General features: G+C 42.5%; 1 protein-coding gene across 1 annotated transcript; it reads right to left on the bottom strand.

Annotated features, from left to right (window-relative positions):
* Positions 1 to 665: 665 nt before the first annotated feature.
* LOC129851404 (protein Wnt-2b-A-like) lies at positions 666 to 17,738 on the bottom strand. Its single transcript, XM_055917915.1, has 5 exons — positions 16,974 to 17,738; positions 10,345 to 10,565; positions 6,958 to 7,235; positions 6,389 to 6,653; positions 666 to 5,528 (listed from the first exon to the last, which is right to left on the bottom strand). Exons 1-5 carry the CDS (start codon positions 17,141 to 17,143, stop codon positions 5,293 to 5,295), a joined length of 1,170 nt encoding a protein of 389 aa, XP_055773890.1. The 5' UTR covers positions 17,144 to 17,738; the 3' UTR covers positions 666 to 5,292.
* Positions 17,739 to 19,385: the final 1,647 nt, after the last annotated feature.

The following is a 19,385-nucleotide window of genomic DNA, read 5'->3' as shown; positions in this document are numbered from 1 at the left end:
AACTAACTGTTGTATGATTTAAGAAGTTAATACACTACGATACTTATTTATTTTTATTGTGTCACTGAGTGCATTGAGGTCTTCCACCCTCAACTTTCTTTCCACTGGGACAATTTTAGAATGATCATCCTGTCACTAAATAGATGCCCATTAGATATCACTATGATGGAAGGAGAATGCAGGCAGTGACAAGCTGGTTATTTTAAAAGACTGATGTGAGAAAGGCAGGTGTTTCCTGTTCCATGTTCACTATATGAGATTTGGCAGGACATTTCCACAAGGACACAGCTGCACTGCCCTTTAAAAAGATTTACAGACCAATAAAAGCTTTTTTCGAAAGTGATTAATATGACTAATCATTTTACAATAATGCTCTGTGTAAAGAAAACAGTCTGCATAATATCCCCTGGTTTATACAGTCTATGAAATAGAGAAATAATTCCAACTTCTGGCATTGGTGAGGAGTACTCTGTTGTAATTGGAGGGCCTTCACCACGGATTTGGCGAGTGCTGAGTCTGGCGCTGACAGTAGGAGGATTTTTTACCTATCTTAATTTAATGAATTACTCAAGAACAGTGTGGAGTAGCCTACATTCAGTGAACATCAGCTCCTGTATCTCAGTGACATGGGCAGCAGTATGAGGATGGAAGAAATCTGATGTGAATGACAGAAGGAACAACAAGGTTTAATATAGAACAAGTGTGGTATTTTTGGGTCTTACCCAAGGTGACAATAACCCTTCAACTAACATTATAAATACAACTTGGCCCACCACTCCCAACCGTTCGAGAACATTGCATTAAAATTATATCAGTTACCATTTACACTTGAAAATGTTGATATTTTTAACATAAACTGACACATCATTCAGCTTAAAAAGTAGTTATGATCATCACATGGATTTTACTGCTTTTGTTCAATCTTGTGTTCCATGTTGTTCAATCTTTGTACCATTTGTCCAGTCTCCAATGGCCTGACTCTACTGGCCCAATAGTCCTACATGCACTTCTGAGTGTTGATTTGAATGTTAAATTCTGGTTCTCAGCTCCTCTACGTTGTGTAAAATCATGGCCTAGTTTCAGAAAGTACTTAATTTCCCCCAGATCGGTCAGAACAACTTGTAGCCTACAACACAACCCTGAAAGTGAACTGGCTGTAGAGTTGCATACGGATGCAGAATACATTTGCCCCAAAGCGAGAATGATAACTTGGGAGATTCAAGTATTTAGACCTTTACTTTTTCCACATTTTGTTACGTTACAGCCTTATTCTAAAATGTATCAAGTTCTCACAATACCCCATAAAGACAAAGTAAAAACAGGTTGTTAGAATTTGTTGCAAATGTATTACAAATAAAAACCTGGAATATTACATTTACATAAGTATTTAGACACCTTTACTCAGTACTTTGTTGAATCACCTTTGGCAGCAATTACAGCCTTGAGAGTTCTTGGGTACGACCTTACAAGCTTGGCACATCTGTATTTGGGGAGTTTCTCCCATTCTTCTCTGCAGATCCTCTCGAGCTTTGACAGGTTGCACAGCTATTTTCAGATCTCTCCAGAGATCTTTGATCGGGTTCAAGTCCGTGCTCTGGCTGGGCCACTCAAGGACATTCAGAAACTTGTCTTGGTTGTGTGCTTAGGGTCGTTGTCCTGTTGGAAGGTGAACCTTCGCCCCAGTCTGAGGTCCTGAGCGCCCTGGAGCAGGATTTCATCAAGGATCTCTCTGTACTTTGCTCCATTCATCTTTACCTTGATCCTGATTAGTCTCCCAGTCCCTGCTGCTGAAAAACATCCCCAAAGCATGATGCTGCCACCACCATGCTTCACCGTAAGGATGGTGTCAGGTTTCCTTCAGACTTGACACTTGGCATTCAGGCCAAATAGTTCAATCTTGGTTTCATCAGACCAGAGATTCTTGTTTCTCATTGTCTGAGAGTCCTTTAGGTGCCTTTTGGCAAACTCCAAGCGTGCAGTCATGTGTCTATAACTGAGGAGTGGCTTCCGTCTGTCCACTCTACCATAAAGGTCTGATTGGTGGAGTGCTGCAGAGATGGTTGTCCTTCTGGAAGGTTCTCCCATCTCCACAGAGGAACTCTGGAGCTCTGTCAGAGTGACCATTGGGTTCATGGTCACCTCCCTGACCATGGCGCTTCTCCCCTGATTGCTCAGTATGGTCATGCGGCCAGCCCTAGGAAGAGGCTTGGTGGTTCCAAACTTCTTCCATTTAAGAATGATGGAGGCCACTGTGTTCTTGGGGACCTTCAATACTGCAGACATTTTTTGGTACACTTCCCCAGATCTGTGCCACGACAAAATCCTGTCTCTGAGTTCTACGGACAATTCCTTCAACCTCAGAGCTTGGTTTTTTCTCTGACATGCACTGTCAACTGTGGGACCTTATATAGACAGGTGTGTGCCTTTCCCAATCATGTCCAATCAATTTAATTTACCACAGGTGGATTCCAATCAAGTTGTAGAAACATCTCAAGAATGATCAATGGAAACAAGATGCATCTGAGCCTAATTTCAAGTCTCATAGCAAAGGGTCTGAATACTTATGTAAAAATGGTATTTCTGTTTTTTATTTGTAATACATTTTCACACATTTATAAAAACCTGTTTTCACTTTGTCATTATGGGGTATTGTGTAGATTGATGAGAAAATAATTATATTTCATCCATTTTAGAATAAGGCTGTAACGTAACAAAATGTGAAAAAAGACAAGGGGTCTGAATACTTTCTGAATATACAGTAGAAGCTAGCAGCTTCAGTAATTGGAAACCAGTGATAAATAATAAGAGATGACAGCTCCCATCCATCACACCGTATACATTTACATTTTACATTTAAGTCATTTAGCAGACGCTCTTATCCAGAGCGACTTACAAATTGGATTTAGGAACACGTACAATAATAGATTGATAGCACATACTGTAAGAGTACCTGTCACACTGAAGAGAGAGGAGACATACTATCCATCTCAGTCGACAACGTTTGTTTCACTTAACTCTTGTAACAGAAACATTTGTTTAAATGAATTTAGCTACAGTAACAGTCAGCATTTTGGACACCTACTCATACCAGGGTTTTTCTTTATTTTTGCTATTTTCTACATTGTACAATAATAGTGAAGACATCAAAACTATGAAATAACACATATGGAATCATGTAGTAAGCAAAAAATTGTTAAACAAATCAAAATATATTTTATATTTGAGATTCTTCAAAGTAGCCACCCTTTGCCTTTATGACAGCTTTGCACACTCTTGGCATTCTCTCAACTGGCTTAATGAGGTAGTCACCTGGAATGCATTTCAATTAACAGGTGTGCCTTGCTAAATGTTAATTTGTGGAATTTCTTTCCTTCTTAATGCGTTTGAGCCAATCAGTTGTGTTGTGACAAGGTAGGGATGATATACAGAAGATAGCCATATTTGGTAAAATACCAAGTCCATATTATGGCAAGAACAGCTCAAATAAGCAAAGAGTCCATTAGTTTAAGACATGAAGGTCAGTCAATCCGTGCAGTTGCAAAGACCATCAAGCGCTATGATGAAACTGGCTCTCATGAGGACCACCACAGGAAAGGAAGACCCAGAGTTACCTCTGCTGCAGATGATAAGTTCATTAGAGTTACCAGCCTCAGAAATTGCAGCCCAAATAAATGTGTCACAGAGTTCAAGTAACGGACACATCTCAACATCAACTATTCAGAAGAGACTGTGTGAATCAGGACTTCATAGTCGAATTGCTGAAAAGAAACCACTACTAAAGGACACCAATGATAAGATGAGACTTGCTTGGGCCAAGAAACACGAGAAATGGACATTAGACCGGTGGAAATCTGTCCTTTGGTCTGATGAGTCCAAATTTGATATTTTTGGTTCCATTCGCCGTGTCTTTGTGAGACGCAGAGTAGGTGAACGGATTATCTCTGCATGTGTGGTTCCTACCATGAAGCATGGAGAAAGAGGTGTGATGGTGTGGGGATGCATTACTGGTGACGCTGTCTGTGATTTATTTAGAATTCAAGGCACACTTAACCAGCATGGCTACCACAGCATTCTGCAGCGAGACGCCATCCCATCTGGTATGTGTTTAGTGGGACTATCATTTGCTTTTCAACAGGACAGTGACTCAACACTCCTACAGGTTGTGTAAGGGCTATTTGACCATTAGGTGGAGAGTGATGGAGTGCTGCATCAGATTACCTGGCCTCCACAATCACCCGACCTCAACCCAATTGAGATGGTTTGGGATGAGTTGAACCGCAGAGTGAAGGAAAAGCAGCCAACAAGTGCTCAGCATATGTGGGAACTCCTTCAAGACTGTTGGAAAAGCATTCCAGGTGAAGCTGGTTGAGAGAATGGCAAGAGTGTGCAAAGCTGTCATCAAGGCAAAAGGTGGCAACTGAAATATAAAATATATTTATATTTGTTTAAAACCTTTTTGGTTACTACATGATTCCATATGTGTTATTTAATAGTTTTGATGTCTTCACTATTATTCTACAATGTAGAAAATAGTACAAATAAAGAAAAACCCTTGAATGAGTAGGTGTGTCCAAACTTTTGACTGCTACTTTACATTAGTGTCGATAGAGAAGCTCTCTGGCCTGCGGTAAATGTTGATCGTAAGACTTTCTGCTGTACATCCATCCCAATGCACTTTACCAGTAGGGTAAGGCATGATGTCCACCTTTTTTAAATATTTCTTTTACTCCTAACAACTGAATACAAGTCAGTCTTTCCATTATATCAAGCAGAGTACAATTTCAGTTCTTCATCTCTTTCTATTGACAGACCAATGAAACACTGAACAAAGTGATCACAGATTTAGAAAGAGAACATAGTCTTAAACAAAGCAAAAAAACAACAACACATACACCAGCCAACAATCCTAACTCAATCTCTGGTGTGCTCACAGTACAATGTCCTGTTCTGCATTTCCACAACAGATACTGTGTGAATGAATGTCTGTAGAAAAATAGTGTCCTCGACACCTTGGAAGCAGCACACGATCAACACAAACAAACAAAAACATAAATAGGAACTATCCCCTCTCCCAGCCCAACCATTCTCTTAGACAGCCTTCCCACAGAACAGTCCCATACAGTACTGCACCATACAAACCAAGTTGGGATACGGCGCCTTGGGAAAGGTTCTTTAGGATGTCACTTTATAAGGGGCTGTCAGAGGTAATGGAGGTCCGAAAGGAGTCAGGGGTAGGAAATACATATCCCACAATGCAGTTGGCCACTGCTATGTCCTTTGAAAGAATGGGCCTCAGCGTCTGGTTTGGTCCAGCCAATCGGGTCGCCTGTGGGGCTTACAGGTGTGAACGTCCACAGTGTTCTCACAGTCCTTACACTCCACGGCGCAACACCACTTGAACTTGCACTCGCACTTGGTGACTCGCTTGGCGCGCATTGTGTCGTAGCCCCGTCCGCAACACATGACCTCGCAGCTGTCTGTGCCTCTAGAAGACTTGTTGCAGACTCTCCCTGCCGTTCCCAGGGAGCCTTTGGAGAGGGCACAAGACAGACGCCATGGTTAAAGACAAGCCGGCCCGTGAGTGAAGGGGTGTGAGAATGGGTGTGAGTGGAGGTTTTCCCCTTGAGCATTTGGGAGTGGAGCTTAATAGGGACCAGAGAAGGATTAAAAAAATGTCCTTGTTGTATCCTTAGGGTGTGAATTCCTATACAATAGAGATTAGCGGAGAAGAGAGCTATAAGCCCTTTAAAATCAGCCCTGCTGCACCTTGAAGTAGTCTAGGGGCGTAGTATAGCTTCTCTTCCTAATTAACATCAGTTCACTACGTGTCAACCTATAACCATAGGCCTAACAGAGATGAGGATGATACCAGTAACACACAATACATCCAAAGTATCATAACCAGAGCCTGTTAGCTGTTCTAGAGCTCTATGGACGCTCTGCTGAAGTGATGGGACATGAGGGGCGTGAGAAACAGAGATTACCAAGGCAGAGAAAACACAGTTGGAATTAGAGAGAAGTTAAAGGTCAAATAATTGAACTCTAAGCTATGCAGGTATGCAGGCCTTCGGCAGATGAGTCTGGTATTCTCATAGACGTATTTGAGGAGTAGGCCGCTGTATTATCTACCTTCTGGGTAACAGTCTTGACTCAGAGCAACTAGGTTTCTAATGGCAAAATATACGTTTGGTGATAAGTACTAGAATAACATCAATCAAACTATGTATGACTAAATGTGATATTATTCCGAATCATATACTCAAATTTTTGCATAAAGAGATTTCCTCTTAGCCATTGCTAAAACATCCTTGTTTTTCTCTGTCAGGTCATGTGTTGAAGAAAAACTCCTGGCCCTACCTAACACCCTTAACTGCTTGAGTTGACCCACCTGCTGCTCTGTCCATGAGGCAGTAGTCAGGGGAGTTTTCTACATACACCAGCTCATTCTTGGTGGTTCCCTTGAAGTCCTTGTCAGCCACCATGAACCCGGTGCCATCTTGGTTCATGGTCACCTCGATGGCCGTGTTGTACTTCTTCCGGAGGTAGTCCCCGGTCCTCCGGAAGTCCGACATGGCCAGCCAGCAGGTTCTAAGGGCACAGGAGCCGCTGACGCCATGACACTTGCACTCCAGTTTCATAAAGCGCTTCACTGCCTGAAATCGAAATGGTTGGATAATGTCATTGGTGGTTAAGACACAGGCTCACTTGTGAACAACCCAGTACACTCACTATTCACGTCTAGAGCATTTACAGAATGTCTGTTCAACAGTGGCTTGAATTTTACCAGCAATGTCGGTTCCATTGTAGTAACCATGTTGTTACACAGTAGTTATAGCATGCTCTGTTAGTTGAAAGGGACTGCCTGTCAGCCAGTTAGCTGTGTGTATCAAGTCCAGATGCATCACAGTGCACATTCCAAAAAGTATAATGCCCCTTATCCCCTACGCCATTGCTCACCATTCGTCCACAGCGGTTGTTGTGTAGATTCATCAGTGCCCGAGCGTCCTTCACCATCTTTTCTCTGGCATCAACAAAGGTCTTGGTGAACTTGATGCCATAGTTGATGTTGTCGCTGCAGCCGCCCCAGTCAAATTCGCCCCTGTCGTCGTTAGCCTGGCCCCGCTTTTGGGCGTCGCAGCTGCAGATCTTGAGGTCCCCCTGGCTGCAGGCCCTGGTAATTGCATAGACCACGCCTGCCGAGGAGATGGCATACACAAACGCTGCCTCCCGGCTACCTGGGGTGATATGATGGAGGAGATTATGTGTTAGAAGATGCCATCGTTAGATAGCCTCTGTTAAGGTCGGGGAAGGGAGGGGCAGATGTGTTCCCATAGCTGAGGGAAGTAGTGGTGCTGCAGCACCCCCAGAATTTTTAACAAATAATAATAACTTTATTAAAAAAGTTTAAAAGAATTGAAAAAAAAAAAATTGCACGAAAGTAGAGCACTGGGCCTTTACTAGTCCTGTATTAGTGGACCAATATAGACCTCTGTTGGTTGGGCAATTTTTTTTCAGCATCTCAGCTTTGGCAAAAAAGGTTGTTGTATAATTAAGAACAGTATCTTGCAGGATTCAGTAGTTGGAATTGTCTCCACTCCCTGATTCATGAATGTCATTTATTATTGAATTGATTGAATGGATTGAGAGTACATCACCTCATTTCTCAGTTCTATCATCAGTCACCAAGTTGAAGAGTAGGAAAAACCGTAGACAGTTCACATGGAACAGAGCTGGCCATCTCTGTTTAAGGCCAATTCACAATAGAAATAGATGGTCTGAATTGGTGGAAGTGAGGCTGGAGCTGTTTTTTCTTTGTTTTTTGGGGGGTTAAAACAAAGTCAGTCTTAAACAGGCAAAACAAAGTCAGTCTTAAACAGGCGGTTACACTATACTAGCAGAGTTTGTTTTGTTGTAGTAATCATGTCGTTACACTGTAGTTACATCAGTCTAGAGCCAACTTCATGCTTTGAACACTAACATATGCCCAACTGAAAGCTTTCGACTTGCATAGTCCAGATGACATTGCACAGAAACAAACATGCCTATATTTGATTAAAATCTGTTTGTGTGCACTATATCCCATGCAATCTGAATTTAAACAGTGTCTACGGTCCTTGGAACTTGGGCATGTTTGCCTCTGTACAATGTTCCTGTACAATCCGTCCATGTACAGCAGGCCTATGGTGGATAGCTAGAACAAAGAAACATGGCTACCAACAGCCCATTTAAGGTGCCTCTCGTTTTCACCCTTTAATTTGCACAGATGGCAGCTTTCTCAGTCACTAGGTATCTTTTCATCTGAGAGGAGAGCAGATTCAGGGTTATTTGGTCTGCTTTTCCCACCCACCTCTAGTTTTCATTCCTCCTCACGCAATGAACCAGAACACAGGCGATATGTCAGGGAGCACGGCTTTGTCTGCCTGCCAGAAACATCTACCCAAATATTTACATCTCCTATTACTGTTTAGACATCACCATGTGGATCTCTCTGTCTGCTACCTGTTTTCAGAGAATACCAACTTTCTGCAACTCTCCTCATTCTTGGAGAAGGTGAAACTATTACTGAACAAAAATATAAACAAAACATAATCCCATTTTTCATGAGATGAAATAAAAGATTCCAGGAATGATCGATACACACAAAAAGCGTATTTCTCTTAAATGTTGTGCACAAATTTGTTTACATCCCTGTTAGTGAGCATTACTTCCTTGTCAAGATAATACATCCACCTGACAGGTGTGGAATATCGAGAAGCTGATTAAACAGCATGATCATTATACAGGTGCACCTTGTATAGGGGACAATAAAAGGCCACTCTAAAATCTCCAGTTTTGTCACACAACACAATGCCACAGATGTCTCAAGATTTGAGGGAGCATGCAATTGGCATGCTGACTGCAGGAATGTCCAACAGAGCTGATGCCAGATAATTGAATGTTCATTTCTCTACCATAAGCCGCCTCCATCTTTTTACAGAATTTGGCAGTATATCCAACCGGCCTCACAACCACAGATCACGCCAGCCCAGGCCCTCCACATCTGGCTTCTTCACCTGCGGGATCGTCTGAGACCAGCCACCTGGACAGCTGATGAAACTGAGGAGTATTAAATACTAGTTTCATCAGATGTCCAGTCAGTTAATTGAAATAAATAAATTAGGCCCTAATCTATGGATTTCACATGACTGGGCAGAGGCACAGCACTTGGGAGCCAGGTCCACCCACTGGGGAGCCAGGCCCAGCCAATCATAATGAGTTGTCCCCACAAAAGGGCTTTATTGCAGACAGAACCGTTGCACGATTATCTATTTCTTCTAAAAGAAGTTGAAATTGAAAAAACTTTTGACGTTCAAATTTTTTGTATTTGTTTGATTTACACAGAACCAAGAAATGAATTGGAGATTTTTCACTTCATAGTAAAAAATTGTGAAATTATTAAAAATTCAAATTCATTGGGTTGGAGGCAAGTTATCTTGTTTACTATGTAATTTATCTCACCTGTGGTAAGTTGCAGGTGCTTACAAGGTAAAAACAGCCATTCCATTGAAAAGACAAAACAGAACATTCTGCTATATTGCACTCAATTGTAAAGTACAAGGGGTGCCAATATATTTGACCGCATCTGTACATAGAGATGATAAACTGTTGTATGAAGTGTTGAACTGTGATATGTATATAACATGCATATACCCTTAAAGGGAAATTTCACACCATCAACATATGTGAAATATCATGTTTTTATGTTTTGTAAAAAAAAAAGATAGAGGAAGATCTGTGTTTGCAATGACATCAACCAATTAGTAGACATTAACAGGACAATTAGTAGACAATTAGTAGGCAATTAGTAGGCAACGACTCCTCATAATTGGTAAAAATCACACGATGCACACCAATGAAGTCATTGGAAAAACACATATTCCTCTATCTTTTTTACTACAAAACATAGAAATGTGCCATTTTCACGTATGTTGATGTTAGAGTGGTGCTGGAGATGATGAACATGAAGTTGAACATTGTTGGACATTTCCCTTTAAGGCTGGGATGTCTGTAAGTCTAAAAGGAAACTGAGCGGTCCCGTTATAGTTCTGTAATAGTCTACAACAATCCATCACTTTTATGTACTGTATCAAATTCATGCAGTGAATGTTACATCCAAGATTCAAGTGGTTGAATACTAAACCTCTTAACACACACACACACACACACACACACACACACACACACACACACACACACACACACACACACACACACACACACACACACACACACACACACACACACACACACACACACATTGAAACACACACACGCAGACGCAAACACGGACACACACAGACTTACTGCGCAGCATGACCCTGCCAAAGACAGTGTGGTCTCGGTCCAGCGTGCTGCAGTTCCAGCGATGGTGGCGGAACTGGTGCTGGCACTCGCGGATCCACTCCTTGGCACCCTCCCCAATAGACTGCATGAGGTCCGGGTGGCGCTGGCACAGCTGGCGCTGCTTGTTCACCAGGCCTGGAATGTTGTCACAGATCACCCGTGCACCCAGGGCTCCAATGTACCTGCAGATCAGATAGAAAGGTGCACTGTCAGTGGGAGGCCAGGGAAACTTCCAGGGACGATTATTATGCAAAAACAAATGTGTTTTTATCTAGTTTTCTTTGTATATTGTGAAGTCAGGTCCAGTCAGATGCGTGACAAGCTATATTCTTCAAGAATCAATGGGTATTCATCATCAGTTTAATTGACTATTGAACAGCAGGAATTCTTGCACAATGTGCATTTAACCATTCTGTCCCGCTTCATTGTAATCCCATGCTGTGAAACATGCCATAAAAGTGTTATGAAATGTGAGATCTTCAGAAGAACTTTCACAGACAGGGAAGAGTCCACACAGTTAACTAAGTGTGATCCCTGACCACTGAGACTGGAATAGGAACACAGAGTGCAGTGAAGCAGCCATTCAGTGTGACAAGGTCTCGTATAAGTCACCAGTCTCCTATAAGACTCCAGTCTCCTATAAGTCTCCAGTCTCCTATAAGTCTCCAGTCTCCTATAAGTCTCCTACAAGACTCCAGTCTCCTATCAGACTCCAGTCTCCTATAAGACTCCAGTCTCCTATCAGACTCCAGTCTCCTATAAGACGCCAGTATCCTATAAATCACCAGTCTCCTATAAGACTCCAGTCTCCTTTAATTCTCCAGTCTCCTATAAGTCTCCAGTCTCCTATTGGTCTCCTACAAGACTCCAGTCTCCTATGAGACTCCAGTCTCCTTTAAATCTCCAGTCTCCAATAAAACTCCAGTCTCCTATAAGACTCCAGTCTCCTATAAGACTCCAGTCTCCTATAAGTCTCCAGTCTCCTATTGGTCTCCTACAAGACTCCAGTCTCCTATCAGACTCTAGTCTCCTGTAAGATTCCAGTCTCCTATAAGACTCCAGTCTCCTATAAGTCTCCTACAAGACTCCAGTCTCCTATAAGACTCCAGTCTCCTATGAGACTCCTGTCTCCTATAAGACTCCAGTCTCCTATCAGACTCCAGTCTCCTTTAAATCTCCAGTCTCCTATAAAACTCCAGTCTCCTATAAGACTCCAGTCTCCTATCAGACTCCAGTCTCCTATATGTCTCCAGTCTCCTATTGGTCTCCTACAAGACTCCAGTCTCCAATAAGACTCCAGTCTCCTACAAGACTCCAGTCTCCTATCAGACTCAAGTCTCCTATAAGTCTCCAATCTCCTATAAGCCTCCAGTCTCCTATAAGACTCCAGTCTCTTATCAGACTCCAGTTTGCTATAAGACTCCAGTCTCCTATAAGTCTCCAGTCTCCTATAAGACTCCAGTCTCCTATCAGTCTCCAGTCTCCTATATGACTCCAGTCTCCTATCAGACTCCATTCTCCTATAAGACTCCAGTCTCCTATCAGTCTCCAGTCTCCTATAAGACTCTAGTCCCTACCAGACTCCAGTCTCCTATCAGACTCCAGTCTCCTTTAAGTCTCCTGTATCCTATAAGACTCCAGTCTCCTATCAGACCCCAGTCTCCTTTAAATCTCCAGTCTCCTATACAACTCCAGTCTCCTATAAGACTCCAGTCTCCTATCAGACGCCAGTCTCTTATAAGACTCCAGTCTCCTATAAGACTCCAGTCTCCTATAAGTCTCCAGTCTCCTATAAGACTCCAGTCTCCTATCAGTCTCCAGTCTCCTATAAGACTCCAGTCTCCTATCAGACTCCATTCTCCTATAAGACTCCAGTCTCCTATCAGTCTCCAGTCTCCTATAAGACTCTAGTCTCCTACCAGACTCCAGTCTCCTATCAGACTCCAGTCTCCTATCAGACTCCAGTCTCCTATAAGACTCCAGTCTCCTATCAGACTCCAGTCTCCTATCAGTCTCCAGTCTCCTATCAGACTCCCGTCTCCTATCAGACTTCAGTCTCCTTTAATCTCCAGTCTCCTACAAGACTCCAATCTCATATCACACTCCAGTCTCCTATCAGACTTAAGTCTCCTATAAGTCTCCAGTCTCCTATCAGACTCCAGTCTCCTATAAGACCCCAGTCTCCTATACGTTTTCAGTGTCCTATAAGTCTCCTACAAGACTCCAGTCTCCTATCAGACTCCAGTCTCCTATAAGACTCCAGTCTCCTATAAGACTCCAGTCTCCTATAAGACTCCAGTCTCCTTTAAGTATCCAGTCTCCTAAAAGTATCCTACAAGACTCCAGTCTCCTATCAGTCTCCAGTCTCCTATAAGCCTCCAGTCTCATATAAGCCTCCAGTCTCCTATAAGACTCCAGTCTCCTTTAAGTCTCCAGTCTCCTACAAGACTCCAGTCTCCTATCAGACTCCAGTCTCCTATAAGACTCCAGTCTCCTATAAGTTTCTCCAGTCTCCCATAAGTATCCTACACGACTCCAGTCTCCTATCAGACTCCAGTCTCCTATCAGACTCCAGTCTCCTATAAGACTCCAGTCTCCTTTAAGTCTCCAGTCTCCTATAAGTCTCCTACAAGACTCCAGTATCCTATAAGACTCCAGTCTCCTATCAGACTCCAGTCTCCTATCAGACTTCAGTATCCTTTAATCTCCAGTCTCCTACAAGACTCCAGTCTCCTATCAGACTCCAGTCTCCTATCAGACTCCAGTCTCCTATAAGACTCCAGTCTCCTATAAGTCTCCAGTCTCCTACAAGACTCCGGTCTCCTATAAGTTTTCAGTGTCCTATCAGTCTCCAACAAGACTCCAGTCCCTTATGAGATTCCAGTCTCCAATAAGACTACAGTCTTTTGTAAGACTCCAGTCTCCTATCAGACTCCAGTCTCATATAAGACTCCAGTCTCCTATAAGACTCCAGTCTCCTATCAGACTCCAGTCTCTTTTAAGTCTCCAGTCTCCTACAAGATTCCAGTCTCCTATCAGACTCCAGTCTCCAATAAGACTCCAGTCTCCTGTCAGACTCCATTCTCCTATCAGACTCCAGTTTCCTTTAAGTATCCAGTCTCCTATAAGTCTCATACAAGACTCCAGTCTCCTATGAGACTCCAGTCTCCTATAAGTCTCCAGTCTGCTATAAGACTCCAGTCTCCTATCAGACTCCAGTCTCCTATCAGACTCCAGTCTCCTATCAGACTCCAGTCTCCTTTAAGTCTCCAGGCTCCTATAAGTCTCCTACAAGACTCCAGTCTCCTATCTGACTCCAGTCTCCTATAAGACTCCAGTCTCCTATAAGACTCCAGTCTACTATAAGACTCCAGTCTCCTACAAGACTCCAGTCTCCTATCAGACTCCAGTCTCCTTTAAGTCTCCAGTCTCCTACAAGACTCCAGTCTCCTATCAGACTCCAGTCTCCTATAAGACTCCAGTGTCCTATCAGACTCCAGTCTCCTTTAATCTCCAGTCTCATACAGGATCCAGTCTCCTATCAGACTCCAGTCTCCTATCAGACTCCAGTCTCCTATCAGACTTCAGTCTCCTATAAGACTCCAGTCTCCTATAAGACTCCAGTCTCCTACAAGTCTCCAGTCTTCTATAAGTCTCCAGTCTCCTATAAGAGTCCAGTCTCCTATCAGACTCCAGTCTCCTTTAAGTATCCAGTCTCCTACAAGACTCCAGTCTCCTATCAGACTCCAGCCTCCTTTAAGTCTCCAGTCTCCTACAAGACTCCAGTCTCCTATCAGACTCCAGTCTCCTATAAAATTCCAGTCTCCTATAAGTTTCCAGTCTCCTATAAGTCTCCTACAAGACTCCAGTCTCCTATCAGACTGCAGTCTCCTATCAGACTCCAGTCTCCTTTAATCTCCAGTCTCATACAGGACTCCAGTCTCCTATCAGACTCCAGTCTCCTATCAGACTCCAGTCTCCTATCAGACTTCAGTCTCCTATAAGACTCCAGTCTCCTATAAGACTCCAGTCTCCTACAAGTCTCCAGTCTTCTATAAGTCTCCAGTCTCCTATAAGAGTCCAGTCTCCTATCAGACTCCAGTCTCCTTTAAGTATCCAGTCTCCTACAAGACTCCAGTCTCCTATCAGACTCCAGTCTCCTTTAAGTCTCCAGTCTCCTACAAGACTCCAGTCTCCTATCAGACTCCAGTCTCCTATAAAATTCCAGTCTCCTATAAGTTTCCAGTCTCCTATAAGTCTCCTACAAGACTCCAGTCTCCTATCAGACTCCAGTCTCCTATAAGATGCCAGTATCCTATAAATCACCAGTCTCCTATAAGACTCCAGTCTCCTATAAGTCACCAGTCTCCTACCAGATTCCAGTCTCCTTTAAGTATCCAGTCTCCTATAAGTCTCCTACAAGACTCCAGTCTCCTATCAGACTCCAGTCTCCTATAAGACTCCAGTCTCCTATAAGTCTCCAGTCTCTTATAAGACTCCAGTCTCCTATAAGTCTCCAGTCTTCTATAAGTCTCCAGTCTCCTATAAGACTCCAGTCTCCTATCAGACTCCAGTCTCCTTTAATCTCCAGTCTCCTATCAGACTCCAGTCTCCTATCAGACTCCAATCTCCTATAAGACTCCAGTCTCATATAAGACTCCAGTCTCCTATCAGACTCCAGTCTCCTATCAGACTCCAGTCTCCTATACGACTCCAGTCTCCTATAAGTTTCCAGTCTCCTATAAGTCGCCAGTCTGGTACAAGTCGCCAGTCTGTTTTAAGTGTCCGGTCTCCTATAAGCCTCCGGTCTCCTATAAGTCTCCGGTCTCCTTTAAGTGTCCGGTCTCCTACAAGTCGCTAGTCTCCTACAAGTCGCCAGTCTCCTATAAGTCTCCCGTCTCCTATAAGTATCCTATAAGTCGCCAGTCTCCTATAAGTCCCCAGTCTCCTATGAGTGACCAGTCTGATATAAGTCGCCAGTCTCCTATAAGCTGGCATGCTCCTCTAACTTTCCCGCTCCCTACGATGACCGAACATCATTAACGCCAGGCTTAATCACAGCTACATTATGTGTCGTGCCACTGAGACAGCAACAGAAAAGGGTTTCCATTCCAGTTATGGCTGTCCCTGTCCCTTCCCCCCAACAATCTGCCTTCATTCCCTGCTGCCAGAGCATGAGCAGGAAAGCAGAGCAGAGACACAGTGTTTATTCTCTCCATAGAGAGAGTAGAGAGCTGAGCCAAAAGACCCTGACTGTTTCTACGCCTCATACGTAGTTTGGAGGGAGGACAATCAGTCCAGAACACCAGAGAACACGTTGCTGCTTATCTGAATGATCACGATTATGATGAGAAAAGAAACTGGACTATATAAATCATATTTAGAATCTTGGTCTGGAGAGAGCTACCATGTCTCCCCGCTCTGCCTCACTTCACTGTTTTAATTACACACACTGCCTTATTTTTATTCAGTCATACAATATCTCAGTGTTGTTTACATCAAATTATTTTTTGAGTTGAGCCCACTTGAATTATTTAACTAGTTCAACTATAAAAACAGAATAGAAAATGAAGATTTTGCCCCTAGCCGAAAGCTGATTTATCATGTTTTGCGCCGCAGTAAGATTGGAGTGTTGGAGGTAGGCACTTCCTTTATACACCCTGGGTTCTTACCCTCAAGAGAAATCATCAAGGAACCCTTTTTCATGCACCACTGCCTGCATCTGCCATTTCCAATATGCAAGATTGATAGTGGAAAGTCCCTCAGTCCATGTATCTTCATGAACACAGTGTGCTGTTGTTTGTTTTGATGTTTTAAAACTCCAATCCACACACATCCCCCCTGTGGCTGTTTGAATTGGAGTTGGCTGTGATCTCTTTACAGGTTCCAGCAGGGTATAAGTCTAATTCTAAGGTGTGATGGAGGTATAGACTTCAAAGGGTGTATTGAGTTAAACTATTATTGCCACATAATAGTGATATAGCCTATCATTTAGTGTTTGTTATTGTTCCCATCTCCTGCATCCCGAGGATAATTCAAATATCTCAAGACATAATTAGCAATCTCAGGCTTGGGATAAACATAGACATGAACTCAGGTTTCAGTGAAAAGCAAATGTAGCCTACTCAGAATATACTCTTACAAAATGTATTATTATTATTACAGAATTTTTGATTGTATGCCTAAACCATTTCCCTAAAACCTTCATTGAAATATAAACATGCTTTACATTTGATCTTGACTTTGTTCAAGACGTTTTGCATATTTAATGATGAGTTTATAATGATGTCTTTATTTCTTACATTCATATTTATCCATTATATATGCATTAGGCAATATGATTTCTCCACACTTATATTTTCGACTCCTAAATAGCCAAAATAAATAGGGCTAGCTTTTGCAAGGTCTTGGAATATTCTAGAATTAGCTCATTAAGAAGACAACTGGTCATCCCAAACCACTGGAAACTCAGATCTAATCCTGGATATCAATGACAGAGCTCTCCTAGACATAAATTAAAGATGTAATCTTGGATAGAAACGATATGATTATTTCAGCAGGATCAAGCGCACATGAAAGAAAGCACTCACCACCAGGAAGAATCCACTCTAGGCGTGAAGATGAGAAGCAGCAGAATAAAGGTAAAATATAGTCTTGAGGTTGAGTTGGAGGAGTGTCGGGATATTGTCCCATTTCGAGACCTAGCCCTGGTCCTGGAATATCCTCGGGGTTTGAAGAAACAAAACATTTCTATTTTCATGAACAGAAGGCATACAATATAAAATGAAGAATACAAGTCCTGGGCGATGGTTTGGTGTTCATAATTGGGTGAAAACCTGCCTATCTATAGAAGTTGAACAATTCTATCCATCTTGTTTCAAAAGGCTAATTTGATATCTTGTCAGTTCATTAAAGCCATTGTTTGTCTCTGATTTATTCGAGACGAGGCAATGCTCATCAACAGTCAGTCTGGTAAAAGTAAATCGAATGAAGACAAATCTTCTGAGAAACTGTCACAAATGTCCAGCCAGATGTTCGGGTTGCCAACGATAACCCTTTTCCTCGTTGTTGCGTATTGTTTGTCTAGCCTAGGCTATTTGTTTGACATTCGACGTGAATAACAGGTGAAGCTGAAGAAGTTGCAAACCCAAACACAGGTATCACAGACTGTGAAAAAAGATGGCACTGAAACCACTGCTTGTCCCTGGTAGGTAAAGTCAGTCACTCATCTGTCCGAGGATGAGACAGATAGCTACGCCGCGGTCTTCTTCTCAGTCGGGACTGAAGATGCGCCGCAGGACAAAACACTGCACCACCACGTCAGCTGTCCATGCCCCTCTTTTGTTAGACAATTACAAACACCGGTATGTGCACGGTAAGGTCAGGGACGTTATATTTAAATGTCGACAAGTAAAAGTTATCTACCTTACATAGCCGTTTAAATATTGGTGATATTTAAACGATTCAAATTTTATTAGTCACATACACATGGTTAGCAGAAGTTAATGCGAGTGTAGCGAAATGCTTGTACTTCTAGTTCCAACAGTGCAGTAATATCTAACAAGTAATCTAAACAATTCCCTACAACTATCTAATATACACAAATCTATAACAGTAATCTAACAATTCCCCCTATTCCCCTACCTAATACACACAAATCTATAACAGAAATCTAACAATTCCCCAACAACTACCTAATACACACAAATCTAAAGGGGGTGACTCCTCATTGATTGATGATAAAGCGTCTGATGTGGCCTATGAAGAAAATGATCTAAGTACTTTTTCATCTCAATGACTTTTCATTAAGTTAACTAAGTCATATGGAAATAATTCAATGAATGAATGGAACTATTTGTTTATGTGCTCAGGCTAGAATTGACCATGCATAAAAGAAGAGCTCCCTTTTCTTTGCGCGTTCTATAACCAATAATAAAATGCCTATGTTTTGGCTCCAACCAAATTAAAACTATAGAAATGAGTTCAGTAATTTATGGATGGATGAAAGTGGTGAAAATCTAGTTTCATGTTGTTTGGTGTTGGTGTCCTTTTCATCCCATTGCCTTTCATTTCCTTTGCCACTATTTTCCTCATGAAACACAACCTAATATATCAAATACATTTCTATGTGTGTTATACAAATACATAGCAATCTAAGAAACAACCCAAAACTGTAATATATTTCACTGCTTACATATGCATTATGGTGTTGTGTTAAGCCCATAAAAACCACTACTATGAGGACCACATGGTGTGATGGCTGGGACCACACAATCTGTAGTTTATTTTAGGAGATGACATTGCACACTGCTTAGGCCTATGAAATGTATCTGAAATTACCAATTAAACAGAAATGACTGAATAAACAGACCGTTATTGACAGTGTATCTTAAGGCAGTTAGTGCACATGCAAGAGCTTAAACAAGGCAAACAGGGTGGCCATGAGCTTTCCAATGAGGTGAATATTAACCATAAGTCTCATCGGTAACTACTCTCATCTCTTGATTTTCTTGAGATGACATCAACTTGTCTCATCTAGATGTTTTACATATGGCACATAGCATTGTAAGCTATGATGTGGGAGTAAAACAGGTATGTGTCTGGAGTTTCATTGTGTCAGCACAGCCAGCGCTGGAGAAAGTTTTGCTTGGGGCACCTTCAACTATGAGAGGTCAAGCTTTCATGCTTTGACACATCATTAACTAGGAACTTGGTATCTCCATAGAGATAGACTGAAAGGCCTCATAATCTGTCCAGGGGGGGGAGGGGGGGGGCTGTTTCAGCACACGCTTGGCCTGGCCTGGCCTGGTTGACTGTTTCAGCACATGCTTGGCCTGGCCTGGCCTGGTTAGCTGTTTCAGCACATGCTTGGCCTGGCCTGGCCTGGTTGGCTGTTTCAGCACATGCTTGGCCTGGCCTGGCCTGGCCTGGTTAGCTGTTTCAGCACATGCTTGGCCTGGCCTGGCCTGGTTAGCTGTTTCAGCACATGCTTGGCCTGGCCT

This window comes from Salvelinus fontinalis, chromosome 3, assembly GCF_029448725.1.
Source record: "Salvelinus fontinalis isolate EN_2023a chromosome 3, ASM2944872v1, whole genome shotgun sequence".
NCBI lineage: Eukaryota > Metazoa > Chordata > Actinopteri > Salmoniformes > Salmonidae > Salvelinus > Salvelinus fontinalis.
This window is presented reverse-complemented; position numbering and strand designations above follow the sequence as displayed.